This window comes from Prionailurus bengalensis, chromosome C1 (assembly GCF_016509475.1).
Source record: "Prionailurus bengalensis isolate Pbe53 chromosome C1, Fcat_Pben_1.1_paternal_pri, whole genome shotgun sequence".
NCBI classification, from domain to species: Eukaryota; Metazoa; Chordata; class Mammalia; order Carnivora; family Felidae; genus Prionailurus; species Prionailurus bengalensis.
The window spans coordinates 14,649,644-14,666,803 of NC_057345.1; the positions used below are offsets into that span (position 1 = coordinate 14,649,644).

A 17,160-nucleotide genomic window follows, 5' to 3' on the forward strand; every position below is an offset into this window, starting at 1 on the left:
CACGTGGCCCCCTCCGGCGCGGTTGCCGGGGAGACGCCGGCTGTTTACCAGCGGGACACGGCCAGGCGACCGCGGCGGATGGACCAGCGGCGAGGTGAGCGAGCGTGCCCGCACCCGGCGACGAGGCGGGCCTCCCCGGCCCCGACCCTGCGGCGACCCGGCGGCGCCCTCGGGGGAACAGGACGGGCCCCGGGGAGAAGCGGCCACTCCCGGGGCCAAGCCAGCCTGGCCCAGCTCACCGTTGGTGGAATGGGACAACTCCCGGGAAAGCGCGGGCCGTGCCCTCCTGGCTGGGCAGTACGGACGGGGACGCAGACCCACAGGGACACACGGAGAGACCGGAACCAGATCAGAGCCTCCCCCAGACCCAAGGCACCTCTCACTTTCTAGACGTTCTTGCTTCCTTGCCCCTCCCCCAAATGCCTGCTTCTGCCGTTCCCAGTTTGTTTTCTTCTAGAGCTGCCAGTACTTGGAAATAATTGAGCTCTCCTCCTCCACCTACCCCCTCCCCACACTGCTGTTGCAACCATCGCCACTGCCTTTCCCAAACCTTTGATCACTTGGTGACTTGTGGTCCAGTTTCTCCACTCCCCCTTTTAAACAAGGCACTGTGCGTGGGACGGTCCATTCTGATCATTTTGTCGGGGGTAGAAGTGGAAATAGTACCAGAGTTTTGTCCTGCTCAGGCCAACCCCTGTCTCCTGTTAGTTCTTCTGAGCACTTTCATCCTGCAAGTCCCGCCAGGGAGGGCTGGGGATTGGCAGGGGATACTATTAACTGATAAACATTTTTAAAAGACCAATTCAAATGTATGCATCCTTGATGGGTATCAGCAGATGGTATGTGGGTGGTTATATTTTATTGCCTTTACTGTGGGTTTCGATTTGGGTTGTGAGTGATAGGAGGTGGTCTGACCCTGTGATGCGAGGCGGGCTCCCTTGGAAAGCAGGAATATGGCCTCCGCCTTTCCCATCACACGTTCTTTGTTTCCCGTTGATTTGGCGATTAATCTCAAGGAATGGGCGCCTGCTCTTTGGCAATTCCCTGGAAACAGTTATCAGTGTTTGTTTTCCTGACTCCTCGCTGGCCTCTGGGGCGCAGCTATTCTGTTTAAGTAAACAGGCCACTTGCCTATTCAGCTGGCAGCTTGACGGATGCCTACGCCTAGATCTTGTCAAATCACTTTGTGGTTGAGAATCTGCCAGGACTAGAGGTGGGGAAAGGAGCTGAGCAGGCGTAATGACGGGGGCTGCACAAACCTTCCTGGACCGAGGGGGGTGGGCAGAGCCCGGGACTGTGGCACAAAGTGTGGGAACAAAGGCAAGGTTGGACCAGGTCCCCAAACACCTGTTTCCCCCACTTTCCTTCTCCATGGGGTAGATGCTGGGGAGAGTTGGTGTTCCCTCCATGTAACAGATGGTCCCTGCACTCGGGAGGAGGCAGTGGGTTATGAAAGCAGGTTCGATGGAACGGTTTTACCTGAAGGAGGTGTTAGTCTCTAAATAACCATGAGTGGGCTTATAGGAATTAGTCATAATTGAGGTTTTTCTCTGAGATAGCTCGCAGTCATGTTATCTTATGACCAGGGTGTCTTGAATATGACACCCCCCCCCAAACATGGATAATTATATAGTACCAAAAGGTATAGAAAGTGCATGCACATACTGTTAAAAATAATCCAGCAAGGAGCCTGGGAGAACACATGACTTTTCCTCATCAAAGTTGTTAAGGAAGAGGTTTCTAAGTTACCAAACTTACTGACAGTTAAACCTTCCCGAGGCATGTGTGGGAGTGAGAAGCCAAGTCTGTGATAATTCTGTAGAAGCTGTGGCAAATTAATAGCCACTCCTCGAGGGGGAGGGTGGGCCGAGAAGGGGAGTTGGTTCCTCGCTGGAGTTTATCTCAGGCAGAACAGTTGGACAGTTATGACCCCCTCTGTCATCCTGAGTTCAAGTGCAGAGCTGCTTAATTGCAAGGGAAAGACTTCAGAACTAAGCGAATGGGTGGGGGGTGGGGGTGGTGGTGGAGGGAGGGACCACACACGCTTCACAGTTGATCAGAGAATAGATTAAATTAACAAGGAGATGGGCAGGCTTTTTTGGTGCCGGGGAGAAGGTTCCTGAACTCCCGGCAGCCAGATTGGGTGTGAAAACCTAGCTAGAAGTGTGGAGAGACCCAGTCTGTGGATAGACTAGAACAAACACAGAGGCCTTTACATTAAGAGAGAGAGGGCAGATTTTGAACTGAGTAGAGCTTCAGGAATATACAGGAAGACTGTGTTTTGTCTGGTTTTGGTTTTGCCAGAGAGGGAGAGGATTCTTTCTAAAATTTGGCAATATTGGTAACATGCACAGAACGGTAACGTTAGAATGGAAAACTGCGGGGCGGGCATTGCATTGTTCAGGATCGTGTGACAAAGGTAGCTCTGAGTGAGTTTGAGCTAAGGATGCAATTAGAGTGTGGAATCAGAAGGCATGTATTAGAAAGGCATTATTTTGCATTTTTGAGGCAAGTTCGTAGGCGGCAGCTCATTGAAATCAACCTTCCAGTATTTCTGGGCGGTGGGCGGGGCGGGTGTGGGTTCCATGATCTGCCCAGTGGGTTAGAGGTGACTAGGAGTAGAACCACCAAGGGCCCCCTGGGGAAAAAGCTCTGAAGCAACAGGTAAGGCATTTGGACCTAAAATAAAAGAAAGCACTGGACAGACAGAAAACCAAAAACACAAGCAAAAGAACCTTCCCACCTAGTAAGCCTTTACCATGCATACGCCAAGCCCGGTGCCTACAGCCGTGGTTACATTATCTCATATTACTGTCATCGTGTTGTAGATAAAGGGACTGATGTTAGAGGTATTTACACAATGTCTTCAAACTCAGATGGCGAATTCTATAGATTAGGAAAGAGATGTATCGGAAAGGGAGAATGTCTGTCCCCTGGCTACACAGCTAACTCTGCAGAGCCTGAAATAGAACCCAGGTCTTACTGTACCAGATCCTGTGTCCTTTGCATCCAAACACGTTGCTTCTTGGGGACCGTGAGGCCCTGGGAAGTTACCGGACGGTCTTTAGAGGGTGGAGAGAGACCTGGTCAGCCTGTGGGCACAGAACAGCAGTGTGGTTGGTGGTGGTCAGGATTCGGAGGGAGGAGGGGAGTCTGAGACATCCAAGTGTCCTGGGAAGGATGTAACCAGGTGGTGGTAACTGTGTTAATGAAGGGGCCACCAAGATGGTGAGGAAGGACACCTGACCTGGCAATTCGGGCCCGCACACAGAAATGCCCGTGCCTCCGGGGAACCCGCCTTCTGTGTTGTTTCGCTAAGCACTCACAAGCACCCCTAGCGGGAGACCCAGACACTGAAGCCCTCAAAGTGTTACAAGGTAGCTGGGAAGACAGAAGGCAAAGCCTGGTCCTCCAGAACAGGACCAGGTGTCACAAGACCTGGGTTCTATTTCAGGCTCTGCTTTGTGACCCTAGGGCAATTGCTCTGCCTTTCTGGCTCATGCACCTGTAGAATTTGCAAGTGCCCAGAGTCCCCTGGGGAGTTGGTCTAGGACAGGGCTTGGTAAATGATGGCCCGCGAGCCAAATCTGGCCCACCGCCTGTTTCTGTGTGGCTCACGAGCCGAGAATAGGTTTTATACTTTGAAGTGATTGAAAAAACTAAACCAAGAAGAATATCCTGTGCCCCATGAAAATTATATGAAATTGTAAGTTCAGCGTCCATAAATGAAGTTTTATGGGAACAGAGCCACGCCCATTCATTTACATCCTCTCTGTGGTGGCTGTCCCACTAAGAGGGCAGAGTTGCAGAGTTGTGACAGACCCTATGGTGGGCAACACTGAAAATACTGGCTGTTTGGACATTTACAGAAAAGGTTTGCTGACCTCTGGTCTAGAACCCACGTACCTCGCTGTGAATTCTAGCCAATGGGTGGATCAGCAAGGCGGGGAGGTTCGGGGGTGGGGGGTGCTGGAGGGGGTGGGTGGGAGCACTGTTCTTCCTTTTCCCTCCCCTCTCCCTCCCCACCTGGTGACAACGTGAGGGCAGTGGAGGGAGGATTTTTTTTTTTACATTGATTTGTGCACAGCCACCTGGCAAGGTTGAAAGAAAAGGCAAGAGGAAGGAAACTGAAGTAAGGTCAAGCTGTGGGTAGACGGGAAAAAAGTCAGGACTACGGGAGCAAGGGGAAATGGGTCAGCGGCTAAAATGGCAAGGTTGAGTCATTGGAACACAGATCACGTGGACCCCAAAGCCGAAAACATTTCCCAAACAAGTTAGCCAGCCCTGCTGTAGATTGTGACATGACCTGTTGCTTCTCATCAGTCTGGTCTCAGCTTAAAGTCCACACCCCCCCCACCCCCAACCCCATAAGAATAAGAATTCGTCTCCCACCCTAGTCACCATCTAGTGCACACTTGTTTATTTTCTTCATGGCAACTATTACTCATTGAAAATATCTATTTACTTGTAGGCTCAACACCTGTCTTCTGTCACTCTTGGTTCCCTGATGGTTTTTTTTTTCCAAGTAATTGAAATGAATGAATGAATGAATGAATGAATTGCAGCCAGCGCCCCTCTTCCCATGCCAGAAATCCAGAGGGAAGCCGCTAACTCCCAGCCAGTTGGCACTAATTCTGGCACCCGGGGGAAGGGGGTGGTGGTGTGAATGGCTTGGATCGGGGAGCCCCAGGAAGTTTCATCCACGGCTTCTCTTTTCTTTTCTCCTGCTTCCTTAGGGGTCTTGAGAAGCAATGGCCACGGAAGCCCCGGTGAACATAACTCCCCCTGAACGCAACGCTGTTGGCCGCACAGCAGCTGACAGCTTCATCTGGCAGCAAGACTCCATAAACATGCACCTCACCAGGCCCAAATCCGCCAAGGGACGGACGCGGCCGAGTCGGCACAAACCGCAGGACGCGGCGCTGTGCTCTCACCGCGCGCCGGCTTCTCTGCCTCCAGCCATTCGCTGTGAGTCGCCAAGCAGCCAGAAGCCAGGAGCCTGTGCACACAAATCTCCAAACCCGGGAGCTCCCGATGAGATCCCTGAGCTGCTGCAACAGGTGTCCCTGGGGGCTTTCTCTTCCCTCAATAAATACCCAGTCCTTCCTTCCATCCACAGGAAGACGCTGGAGGAGGGGGCCATGGAGACTGTCGCTCGAAAGGCCAGCTCCCTGCAGCTGAGCAACACCCAGGCTCTGTACCAAGAGGAGGAGGCCGGCACTGTGAAGACAAGTGAAGAAGGTCCCAGAGCTCCATCTTGCTCCCCAGAGAGGAAAGCCATTGGCCGAGCCAGGAGACAGGCCTCCTCCGGGGCTGGAGACCTGAAGGAGCCATCAGAAGGGGAGCCACGGCTGCTGCTTGCGGTCAGGTCGCCGTCGGGCCGAAGGTTCGTTCGCTATTTCCGGCCAACTGATGACTTATCCAGCGTTGTGGCCGTGGCTGAACACGAGGACCAGGCTGCCTACCACCACTGCAGCATTGAAACGATGGAGGTGCCCCGGAGACGTTTCTCTGACCTCACCAAGTCTCTGCAGGAGTGCAGGATCCCCCACAAGTCGGTGCTGGGCATCTCACAGGAAGAAGGGGAGGAGTGGCCCTGAGCCCACAGCCACCCAGCTGGGGCCCTGGGGCTCTGAGTAACGGGCACGCTTGGGTGCTGTGACCTCCCAGGCAGCTCGGTTCCAAGTGCCACGTGAACCTGCTGCCACTGTGATCGTTGGGGCTCCCTCTCCATGGCATCTCCTTTGGAAGCAGCGAAATTTGTACATGCACCCGGGGCACTGAGAAGGTTCTTCAATCCTTCCCACCCCTGGAGTGAACCAGCAGGTTGCCAGGGACGTTCCTGAAACTGCTGTGACCAGGCCTCCTCCTCCTCCCCAGAGTTCTGGGTCCTTTCAGGAGCACCTGCCTGCCTTCCCAACGAACCCTCCCTCTCTTGAAGCCAGTGGTTTGCCTTTCTGTATTTGATGCAGGATTAAACACTTCCCAGAGAGGATTCTAGTCTGGTAAATAACCAGGGCTCAGGAAATGTCGAACTGGCATTTGTATTTCTTGCAAGCATCCTTAAGAAACTGGCAGTTGACGCTATCTTAGAAGCAGCAACTGTGCTGGGATCGGGTGGCTAGAGTTTCTTGGGGATTACTGTTTGTGTGATGTGGCTTCAGAGGAAAGACTTGCTAATACAAATCCCCCAACACATCGGCATTTCTGAAATAGTCTTGGAGCTAGAAAGTAAATTGCGTCCACAACCATGGATTAGCCCAGTAGCTACTTTTAAATAGAGACTAAGTAGGTTTGCAAATATTGGTAACTACTCTATGTATGCAAAACTCTTCCCAAACAGAAAGGCCAGTGTAATCTGATTGCCCTTTCAGATTTCCCTTCTGATTTCCCTTTTTGTCACTCGAGGAATCTTTTGTTTTTAAATCATATAAATCTACAAGTCTGTGCATGTTTGAGCTGAAGGCCCCCTTGGCTTATCTGGGTGGGGATACAGATTTTTATCTCCCGGGTGTCTCATCTACTTCAAACATGGAGACTCCCTAGAGCGAGGACAGCGGTGTCCCTGTTCTGTGATCTGGTAACCTCCAGGGGACAAGGGTGCCTCGGGCGGGTGTCACTGTATTGCACCTGTTGCTAGAGACCACGTGCCTAAGGGTCTGTCTGACTGGCATGAAGTGCATCTGAATGCCTCAGCCCGTAGCTGTGCTCTAGAGCATAGAGTGTTGGTTTTCCAACTCTCAAGTGGTAACGCGGACAATTTGCCAAAGTTCTCTTGTATTGGGAGCTTAGCGAGACTTCCACCTCTCATCTGGATCCTCTTTACGGCCAAATCACCCTTCAGAGCAGGGAAACATGTCCCTCAAGAGCTCAGCCATCATGAAGCCCCGAGTACCGATGTGCTCCCTCTGCTCCTGGGTCCACAGAGAAGGCAGGAGTTCTAGAAGCATATCAGTGTTTCGGCCTCAGCAACAAGTGCATCTTGTGCCTAGATAAGGAACGTGGCTGGATTCGTTACTTCCAGCAAATCGCTACTCAGCCACGGAGATTAGCACCAACGCCGTTTCCTCTCAAGAAGGCTCGCCTTGTCCTAACTGCATCCCACACCACCCAGATCACCGGAGAGTGGGTTATTTCTGAACACGGGGTAAAATTTCCCAATCCCGTCTCGGCTGCAAAGGTCAGCTGGGGCTTTCAGGGCCTTGGGCAGGCCCACGCAGCTGGTCCCCTCTCCCAATCACCGACCGTGGCAGAAGGGACTGGCGGCTCAAGCCTGGTAATCACAGTACAGGAAAGTACGGGACTTTCACCTCCCACCCAGGACTCAGGCACATATCTGCCTCTGATCTAGGAGGCTGGGAGAAGAGCCTCCCACAAAATCACACCTACTCTGTGTGTAAGAATAAAATCCCACCCACCTGGGACTCGGTAATTTCTCTAGGCAGGAAATCTTTGGAAAACTTCAGTGAAACGGAGCATGCTCGAGGGAGTTAGAATCTTCTGCACTTAGGGGTGTGCTGCTATTTAGCTAGAATTTGGGGGTGGCAAAAACAAAGTGGAAGGCATGAAACAGAAATATTTTAGGGTATTTTAGGACATGTGAATAAAGCTAGATCTGAGACACCTTAATCAACTTTTTTTTTTTTGGACGAAAGGCTACAATAAAAATCGATTTGTGTGAAACTGAGTCAGCAGAGAAGCGTATCTTCTGTTTTAGCACAGGACTTGGGCTACCACGCTCTAGCGGACAGAGGGGTTCGTTAACCTGAGCTTCTTGGGAAACGACTGGGTTCCGCTGTGAAATCCAAGTCCTCGCCCCCAGGCACCCTGGGTGCCCACCCTTCCTGTAGCCTTTCCTTTCCGTTTATATGATCTAGCACTAAGCTTTGTATGAGAAGTCTTCCTGAACTTCTCCTGCAAATCATTCCAAGTACTCTCCTCTTGAGGCTGGCAAGAGCAGACACTGTATCAGAATTTCAGAGTGGTGGTTCTGCCGATGGCACTGCTACTTGGGCACCCTGGCCTAGTGGGCTAAACTGGGTCCAGCGCCCTACTCCTGGTGGCTTGGCGCTTTGGGTGACCACTTTGTGGTCACAGACCTCACTCATTGGTTTAACCAGTGGTCACTGAGGACCTACCTTGTGCCAACCCTTGGGTGACCGGCATTAGGTGCCCTACCAAGAGAGTGTTGGCAAGGAAATGTGGAACGGCCTCTGACTCTCAACTCCAGCCCAACCCGGCTGAAGTTGCTGGCTGTTAGCTTTCCCCATGAAAGACCCTGGAGCGAGGACCAGACCAGTTGTTGCTGTCTCCTCGCCACCTCGTGGAAGTGCAAAGGGAGGTCCTCCCCACCTTTCTGGTGTTGGCACCAGCAAGTCTGGTCATCAGGGACATGAACTTTGCATAGGACAAAGCTTCAGGGCCAGTTTTCCCAGCGTTTCTCCTGATGTAGTCCAAGAGGTAAATCAGTCCTGGCAGCAGAAGGAACAGCAGGAGAAATCAGTGACTCATCATTTAGAGTCCAAAAAATTTTCACCAACAGATGGCAGGTGGTTTTAACACAACAGTCCTCGCCCTGAAAGTACCTGGGGATCTGGCCAACAGCCGGCAAGCCAGGGCAGTCCTGATGAAGAGATATGTACATGAGCATGACTACGGGCCGGCAGTCACCCCAGAGATCCCACACAAAACACTCCACAAAAAGGTTGACACCAGCCTTGTGGTTTCCATTTCAATGAAAAACCGTGACGTCTAAGGATAGATCACTATCCCCGCCATGCGGTACAGAAGTGGGCATTCCAGGAACTAAGCTCTGCTTTCATCCGTGCTCTTGCCACGATCTCCAGTGGGTTTCTGGAGTCAAATGAAGCCACACTGCCCAAGAGGCAAAAAAGTTCCCGTTTCCAGTTTTTTTAAGGTCTTCACAAGAAGTTAAGATAAAAAGATGCACAGCTTCCCATAGTTTGAGGTGTGTTTTAGATGAGTGTTTTAGATGGCAAGGTGATCCACGTTCCTACCTTTTAAACAGAACTGCGAAGAAAACTAGATGATTTTACTTTAGCCTGAGTTCGGAGTCCGTCTGAGAAGCAGACAGGAACATCTGTTTCCGTAGTCCACTGAGCAGTACCCCGCCAGGAAGTGAAAAGTTTGGAGCCCGTTCACCCTCGCCCCGAGCCCGAACCAACCCAAACCCAGCGAAGGTCAGAGGCCACCGCGGAGGAGTTGACAGAATCCAAGCGGAGCCGACTTCGGGTGACTCACTAACACGCAAGACGGCAACTCACATCATAAAAATAAAATTGTGTGTTTTGTTTTGCGTCTACACTGGTGATGTGACATTTTCCTTTCCCGATTAGGGCAGTTTCTGGCAGCCCCTTCTGACGTCCGTCTGTGTTCCTCTACCTTCAAACCATAGAGGAAGCAGCGGTGCTCCTGAACAATTTATGTGGAAGATCAAGTCTCTGGAGGTATTTTTGGATGCACTTGAATCCTATCCGAGGAGGTTGAGCAACAGATGAGACATGCCGGCGGGTGCAGTCAAGCAAGCCTGGCTCCAAAGGTCTGCTGTGCTCTGGGGAGCACTGTGGCTGTGTTAGGAGCAGACTGCAGGGGCTAGGGTGGAAGAGGGGACACCATCTATGGCCGTGGACAGGCACCAGGGGAGAGATGATGTTGACTTGGGCCAGAACAGTAGCCACAGATGTCACCAGAGGTGTCAGATTCTGGACACATAGCAGTTAAGGGGGTAGAAAAGGGCAAGATAGTTTGGCAGGTTGGGATTTACCCAAGTGGATGTCACTTGACCACGTCACCACTGTGGATCGTTCCTGCAAAGAAAAAAAAAAAAAAAACAACAAGCAAGCAAACATGTCAGCAACAAACATATGGCGGGCAGGGATAAACCCTGACCAGCGGCAATGTTCATAGGAAGGAAGTGCATGAACGCTTTGGGATAAAATGTACAGAGAATCCCAAAGCCATTAATTGCTTTAACTGAGACGGGGGGCAATGAAAAATGTCACTAGTTCACTTAATGCATAGGTTCAACAAAATCAGTTCATTACCATCTGACCCTCAGGACCTGATTACTGACCAAGGTTACTTAAGAAATCCTTGCGGGGCGCCTGGGTGGCTCAGTCGGTTAAGCGTCCGACTTCAGCTCAGGTCACGATCTCACAGTCCGGGAGTTCGAGTCCCGCGTCGGGCTCTGTGCTGACGGCTCAGAGCCTGGAGCCTGTTTCCGATTCTGTGTCTCCCTCTCTCTCTGCCCCTCCCCTGTTCATGCTCTGTCTCTCTCTGTCTCAAAAATAAATGTTAAAAAAAAAAAAGAAAAGAAATCCTTGCTCCAGGGGCGCCTGGGTGGCTCAGTCGGTTGGGCGACTGACTTCGGCTCAGGTCACGATCTCACACTCCGTGAGTTTGAGCCTCGCGTTGGGCTCTGTGCTGACGGCTCGGAGCCTGGAGTCTGCTTCGGATTCGGTGTCTCCGCTCTCTCTCTACCCTTCCCCTGCTCATGCTCTGAGTCTCTCTGTCTCTCAATAATAAATAAACGTTAAAAAAAAACAAAAAACTTAAAAAAAAAGGAAAGAAATCCTTGCTCCAGTTAACAGATTGTTCACATGCCCCTTCTCCCTTTCTGCTGCCTCGATTCTGTTCATTCAAATCCAGCAGCTGATTGGGGATGCATCTTTTCTTAGGAGGGCAAATAAAACCACAGTCCTTGGACCTAATTAACAAAGCTTCCCAATTTCATGAGTTTCACGCCTCCCCTGTTCTTTACAACAAGAAGACCTGTGCGGCGGGGCCTTGGTCCTCTCTATGACCGGCTGAGAACTGCACCTTCTGACATCTGCCCCCTTAACAGAGAGGTAGGGGTCACGGCTCTGCTCTGATGGACACCCCGGGTCGGCTCAAGTCCCAGCCCCCTGTCGACCAGAGTGGCTGGCCACCTGCAGACAAACTGTGGGAGAGTGGTGGTAACTTTCGTTCTCCCAACTGGGAGGTTCAGCCTGGGAATCACCTGTGCCCCCATTCCATCCCTGTCCCCAGCCTTGGGGTGCTACAGGGTCAGCCTAGCCCAGACTTATGGGAACCCTGACTCAGAGCCTCTGGATCTAGACTCTACAGAGCGTTTATTAGTTTCCCCAACCCGGCCTGGGCCTTGTTTCTTCTTCTTCTTTTTTAATGTGTGCTCTTTAAACTTATTTATTTATTTTGAGAGAGAGAGAGAATACAAGTGGGGGAGGGCCAGAGAGAGAGGGAAAGAGACAGAGAATCCCAAGCAGGCTCTGCACTGACAGCACAGAGCCCAATACGGGGCTCGAACTCATGAACCGTGAGATCATGACCTGTGCCAAAGTCCGACGCTCAACCCATTGAGCCACCCGGGGCCCAGCCTTGCTCTTTGCCTTCTTAACAGAGTTCCCCTCAGGCCCTCATCTCATTCAAGACATCTGTAACAGTTTCACTCAACAAATACATATTAAGAACCTCTATGCCAGGTACCTGTTAGGTCTATCAATGAACAGAGCAGACCAAAAATCCCTGCCCTTAGGGAGGTGACATTCTCAAGTGGGGAGACAGAAAAAGAACAATGAGCATCACAAATAATACAGTGTGATGGAAAGGAATACATGTGATGGAAAATGGAAAAACAGCAGGCTAAGGGGGATCTGGAGAGCATGGGGTGTGTGTGTGGAGGATGAGACATCATATGGTGGTCAAGGCAGACAGAATTGACATGAGCCTCTGGGCGGAGAGCTTGAAGGAGGTGAGGGGGTAGTGAGATCGGTGGGGGAAGCCTGTCCCTGGCAGAGGGGATGCAGAGGTCAGAAGGAGCGAGTACATCCAGCCTCTTAGTACCTTCCAGGCAGGGCGGCTGGAGTGAGGGAGGGTAGAGCCATCAGACACCAGGGTGGGGAGACAAATCACACGGGACCTGCCATCACTGGACATAAAGGGAAACCACTGCGGGGCGCTGAGCAGGGGAGTCGTACCTGACACGTGTGTTCCGATCAGCGATCTGGCTGCCGTGCTGAAAACAGGCAAAGTTACAAGATGGAAACCCAAGTAGAAGCTATGATTTCCATAATCCAAGTAAGAGATGGAGACCAGAGTGGTGGCCACAGCTGTCATGAGAAGCGGTCAGCTTCTGGGGATATCCTCCATTTACTATTTTAAAAAGTAGTACTCACTTTCATTGTAAAAACAGTATTAAAGTAAATGCTAACCCATAACTTGCTTCACCATCATCGTTGATCAGTTTTCCAGGCAGGAGAGGCTCACTCTTACGGAATCCATTGTGCTCTGTCCCCAAAACAAAACATGTGCCTTTTTAAAAATTTTTTTTAATATTTATTTTTGAGAGAGAGCGAGACAGAGTGTGAGCAGAGAAGGAACAGAGAGAGACAGAAGGAGACACAGAATCTGAAGCAGGCTCCAGGCTCTGAACTGTCAGCACAGAGCCGGATGTGGGGCTCAAACTCATGAACTGTGAGATCATGACCAGAACCAAAGGTGGACACTTAACCGACTGAGCCACCCACGTGCCCCTGCCTTTTTTTTTTTTTTTAAGGAAAACTTAGGGGCGCCTGGTGGCTCAGTCAGCTGGGCAACTGACTTCAGCTCTGGTCATGATCTCACAGTTCATGGGTTCAAGCCCCGCGCCGGGCTCTGTGCTGACAGCTCAGAGCCTGGAGCCTGTTTCGGATTCTCTGTCTCCCTCTACATTCTGCCCCTCCCCCACTCACGCTCTGTCTCTCTCTCTCTCTCTGTCTCTCTCTCTCTCTCTCTCAAAAATAAATAAACTTTTTTTTAAAAAAGGAAAACTTAGAAAATATAGAAAAGATTGAAGAGGAAAATAAAAATCATCCATAATCCTTTCAGTCAGACATAATTGTTATTAATATCTTGACATATGTTATTTCTTTCTTAAAGATTAAATCGTTTTGCACATTACTGTCTTGCCAGTAGGCACACACATGCATTTAACATTTGCCATCCTAACAAACACAGTGGTTTAGATATTTTCTTTCCAAATTTCTCTAGTCCTCGTGATTATTTTAAGGCTGAGTAATATTCCAACGTGTTGATGTACTGTAATTTCTTAAACTATTTCCCTTTTCTGGAACATGTCTGTGTTTCTAGATTTTGCTATAGAAGTCAATGCTTGAATCTTCATTTATGTAGCTTTGTACATCTTTGAATGATTTCTTTAGGACAATTTCCAGAAGTAAGATTGGTAGGTCAAATTATGTAAAAAAACAAACAAACTAACTTGTGGATTTTGCTTTGCTTTTCTTCTTTTTTTTTTTTAAATTTTTTTTTCAACGTTTATTTATTTTTGGGACAGAGAGAGACAGAGCATGAACGGGGGCAGAGAGAGAGGGAGACACAGAATCGGAAACAGGCTCCAGGCTCCGAGCCATCAGCCCAGAGCCTGACACGGGGCTCGAACTCCCGGACCGCGAGATCGTGACCTGGCTGAAGTCGGACGCTTAACCGACTGCGCCACCCAGGCACCCCTGCTTTGCTTTTCAAAGGATTATATAGCAAGCATCTCAAGTCCCAGTGCAGCATTGACAATTGCGAGGCTACTGCTTTTGATGGAACTTTCCTTACTTTTGTTGGTTGAGAATAAAAACAAAGTTTTTTCTAATTTTGCATGTCTTTTATTGCTATTAAATATTAAAATGTTTACATGTCTTTCAGCCTATTTTTAATGTTAAAGTAAAAAGCCTAAGGTACAGTTCATTTGCTGTCATAATCTGGGGCACTCCATGTCAATTAAAGCCAAAGCACGTGGAGATTGATGGAGGGTGGAGAGATAAATTTCTTCGTTCTTACTAGTGGGAAGAGTCATGTGAGTAATAATAATAAAAAAATACCATGTGTGGTAAGTATTACACCAGTCTTTTATCTCATTTGGCAATAGTCTGAAACCAACTGGCGGAAAAGAGTCGTACTGATTTACAACAAGTAGTCTGGGAAGGATATTAGAATGCTTAGCCTCACAGGAGCCTGGTCAAAGCCATGAGCATTCAGTCTGAGGACCCGGGCTACCAAGCCTCTGTCTCCTAATGCCTTTTCATTTGGGTTTTAGAAGAAGGCAGGAGAGATGTGAGAGGCAGACCGAGGCAAAGGCCAGTCTGTGAGTGCAGGGAATCTGTCCACTCTACTGAGAGCGTTTGCCTCCACTGCCATTTATACTGGAAAGGGGACCACTGAGGAGACCCCCCTGGGAATTTCTGAAATGCTCTTGAACTGCGTCCTCGCTGTCCAGGCTGTGCTATGCTGTTCAGATCATTCCCCACCGGGCCAGGCCAGCCAAGGCATCTGGTATCAACCAGTCTAGATTCCTCAGTCCCATCGTCTAGAAAGTCAAGGTATGAGCCACAGATGCCTGTTCATGAGAGAAGAAATGAACACACGCATTCACAGTCGACCCTGGAGGCCATCCCTTCATTTTTAGGCAGAGGAGCGTGTCAGATAGGACAGGACAGGTGCAGATGGCAGAAAAGCATCAGGCAAAGGCAGACCATCACCAACAGACCTGTGACTCTGCGTTGGCCGGAAATGCCTCTCAAACTGCCTTTGAACACTAAGACGGTGTCCAATAGGCAAACACTGAATGATAGATTTAAATTCTTTTTTAAATAGGCTCCACACCCAACGCAGAGCCCAACATGGGACTTGAACTCATCACCTTGAGATCAAGACCTGAGCTGAGATCAAGAGTTGGACGCTTAACCGACAGAGCCACCCACGTGCCTCCGAGTAACAGATTTTTAAAAGGGGTGCCTCAGCATTCAAAAGCCTCTGAAGCTTTTTAAAAAGATCTACTTTAGATCTTCGGAATTAAAGTCTCTGGGGTTGGAGCCTGGGAACTACGGGTTTAGAACGCCCCCACTTCCTCGCCTCCCCCAGGGGATGTTAAGGGTCAGGCGGGCTGAGAACTGCTGGGCTGGGCTAGGTCAGTTCAAGGTCCCTTCCAACACCTGTGGTCTATGAGTCTCTTCCCCTGTCTTACTGGGCCAGACCAGTGACTGGCCTCTGAACCTGAGACCCTCTCTCAAATCTCCGCTGGGGCTTCCTCCTCACGGGCCCCGCTTGTCAGGACCCGCCTGGTTCCAGGGTGAGCCCCAGCTTCTGAGGAAGTCCTCTCTCTCTGCTCTGAGCTTCCCCAGCTCATTATCCCCCTCTGGTTCTCACAGAAGAAACAGTCCTCCGTGGAGGACAAAGAGCACAGGACCTGGTACCCAAAGTCCCGTGTTCTACTGAGTGGGCCGTACTTTGCCTCAGCCTTCCCACCCACAAATGGACACACTTGATTCCCGAGGGGCTGTTGTCAAGAATCAGCTGAAGTCATGTTTACTGAGCATGTCTGGCATCTGCAAAAATATGTATAAATATAACTACCCATCTTCTATTGCTATTCTTTCTCTCTTCATTTGTTCCCCCATTTACTGAGCAGCTGCTTTGGGCCAGGGCCTGGGGGAGCAAGAATGAACATGTGCTCACTGGGCCCCAGGAACCCCTGTCCAGCAGGGAGAGACAGATCGTACCCAGAGAACCATAATATGGCGGGATTAGTGCTACTGTCTAAATAGTGCCTGGCACATGATAGGTGCTCAGTGAGTGAATGTGGAGCTAACGGATGCACTAGATGTTAAGGGATCGCAGACTGAGGATGGGGGAAGGTTCTGGAAAGAGACGTGGGAGCCAAGGCTCAGAGGGCCGAGGAGGAGAGAGGCAGCCAAGGAAGGAGCAGTATCCTAGAAGCAGCGCACAGCTGGCCTCTTTTTCCAAGCCGCAAGGCCTTTGGACATCGACGTGACTCCTTCATCCTCCGGCCGCTCTGGGCGCCGAGCAATGGACCCCCACACGTGGCAGGTGCCGACCTCCCCCAAATGAAAAAGATCCCGCTTTCAAAACAAAACCACTGCTTAGCATCAAAGGCATAAAACTAACTCGAGTCATCTGGGTCACCCAAGCCCCTCGGCCAGCTCACAGCGACGGGTCCCACAACAAGGCCGTCCCCAGTGAACTTGGCTCAGTGTCACAAGTGCTCCATGTGGCGCTGGCAGACAGAGATTGGTTCAGTCGGTCGGCTTGGTCCTCGTATTGCAGAACGCATGTCTCCTTGCCTTCATTAAGATAATATTCTCTTAGCAGGGAGGGCTGTGGAGGCAGGTAGGCTCCTGTTCTCGAAATATTTTACATTCTCACGAAAACAGAGGCCCAGTCTGCGGCTGAGACGGCCACCATTTAAGTAATCAGATTCTCTACTGGCCCTTGCTCAGGCCTCTTTCGGGGACTCCGCTTCTGAATGAAAATACCGTGACCTGGGCTCAGAGAATCGACAGAGCTGTAACCCTGATGACTTTGGGGTTTCCCCCCCAACCCGATCCCTGTCCTTGAATATATCCAAGAAGAGAAATGGGGCCTTGGGCCCCGGGTGGTTTACACATTCCCTGTTTGAAGACAGAGGCCAGGCAATCTCTCAGCACCCTTTCAATTCTCTGACTCCACCGCGCACCAGGGGTTGGGTCTTTATTACTTGTAACTGGAGATTTTGCTAAAAGAAGTGCGGCTGCCAAGCTGTAAGCATGAACAAGGGTCCTTTCTGCAAGAATCTCGGATCTGATGTTTAAGTCCGATCATTGCCTTCGAGCCCTCTGACGTGGCCAGCTACCCAGCCTGAATGGGACTGCGTTTCTGTGCCATTTGCACCTGGGGCCAGGGGAGCAAGCCAGGCGCACAGATGGCCTGACCAAGCCCCAGAATCTTTGCGGTATGAGTCTTCTCTCTTTCTCTCTCTTATTTTTTTTAATGTTTATTTATTTATTTTTGAGAGAGAGAGAGAGAGAGAGAGAGAGAGAGAGAGTGGGGGAGGGGCAGAGAGAGAGGGAGACACAGAATCCGAAGCAGGCTCCAGGCTCCAGGCAGCACAGAGCCCGACGCGGGGCTCGAACTCACGAGCCGTGAGATCATGACCTGAGCAGAAGTCAGCCGCTCAACCGACTGAGCCACCCAGGTGCCCCCGGGTACGAGTCTTCTCTTATTTAATGCATAGCCTGTGGCCAAACTGATGTTACAACAGGAGAGGTAGCTGTATGGGCGGGTGGGCGGGTGTGCATAGGACACTTTCTCAGCCTGAAG

General features: G+C 50.6%; 1 protein-coding gene across 1 annotated transcript; it reads left to right on the top strand.

Moving 5' to 3' along the window:
* Window positions 1–9,322, top strand: UBXN10 (UBX domain protein 10). The gene is made up of 2 exons (XM_043573938.1): window positions 1–94; window positions 4,737–9,322. The coding sequence occupies exon 2, from the start codon at window positions 4,752–4,754 to the stop codon at window positions 5,598–5,600; it is 849 nt and encodes a 282-aa protein (XP_043429873.1). The 5' UTR covers window positions 1–94; window positions 4,737–4,751; the 3' UTR covers window positions 5,601–9,322.
* Window positions 9,323–17,160: the final 7,838 nt, after the last annotated feature.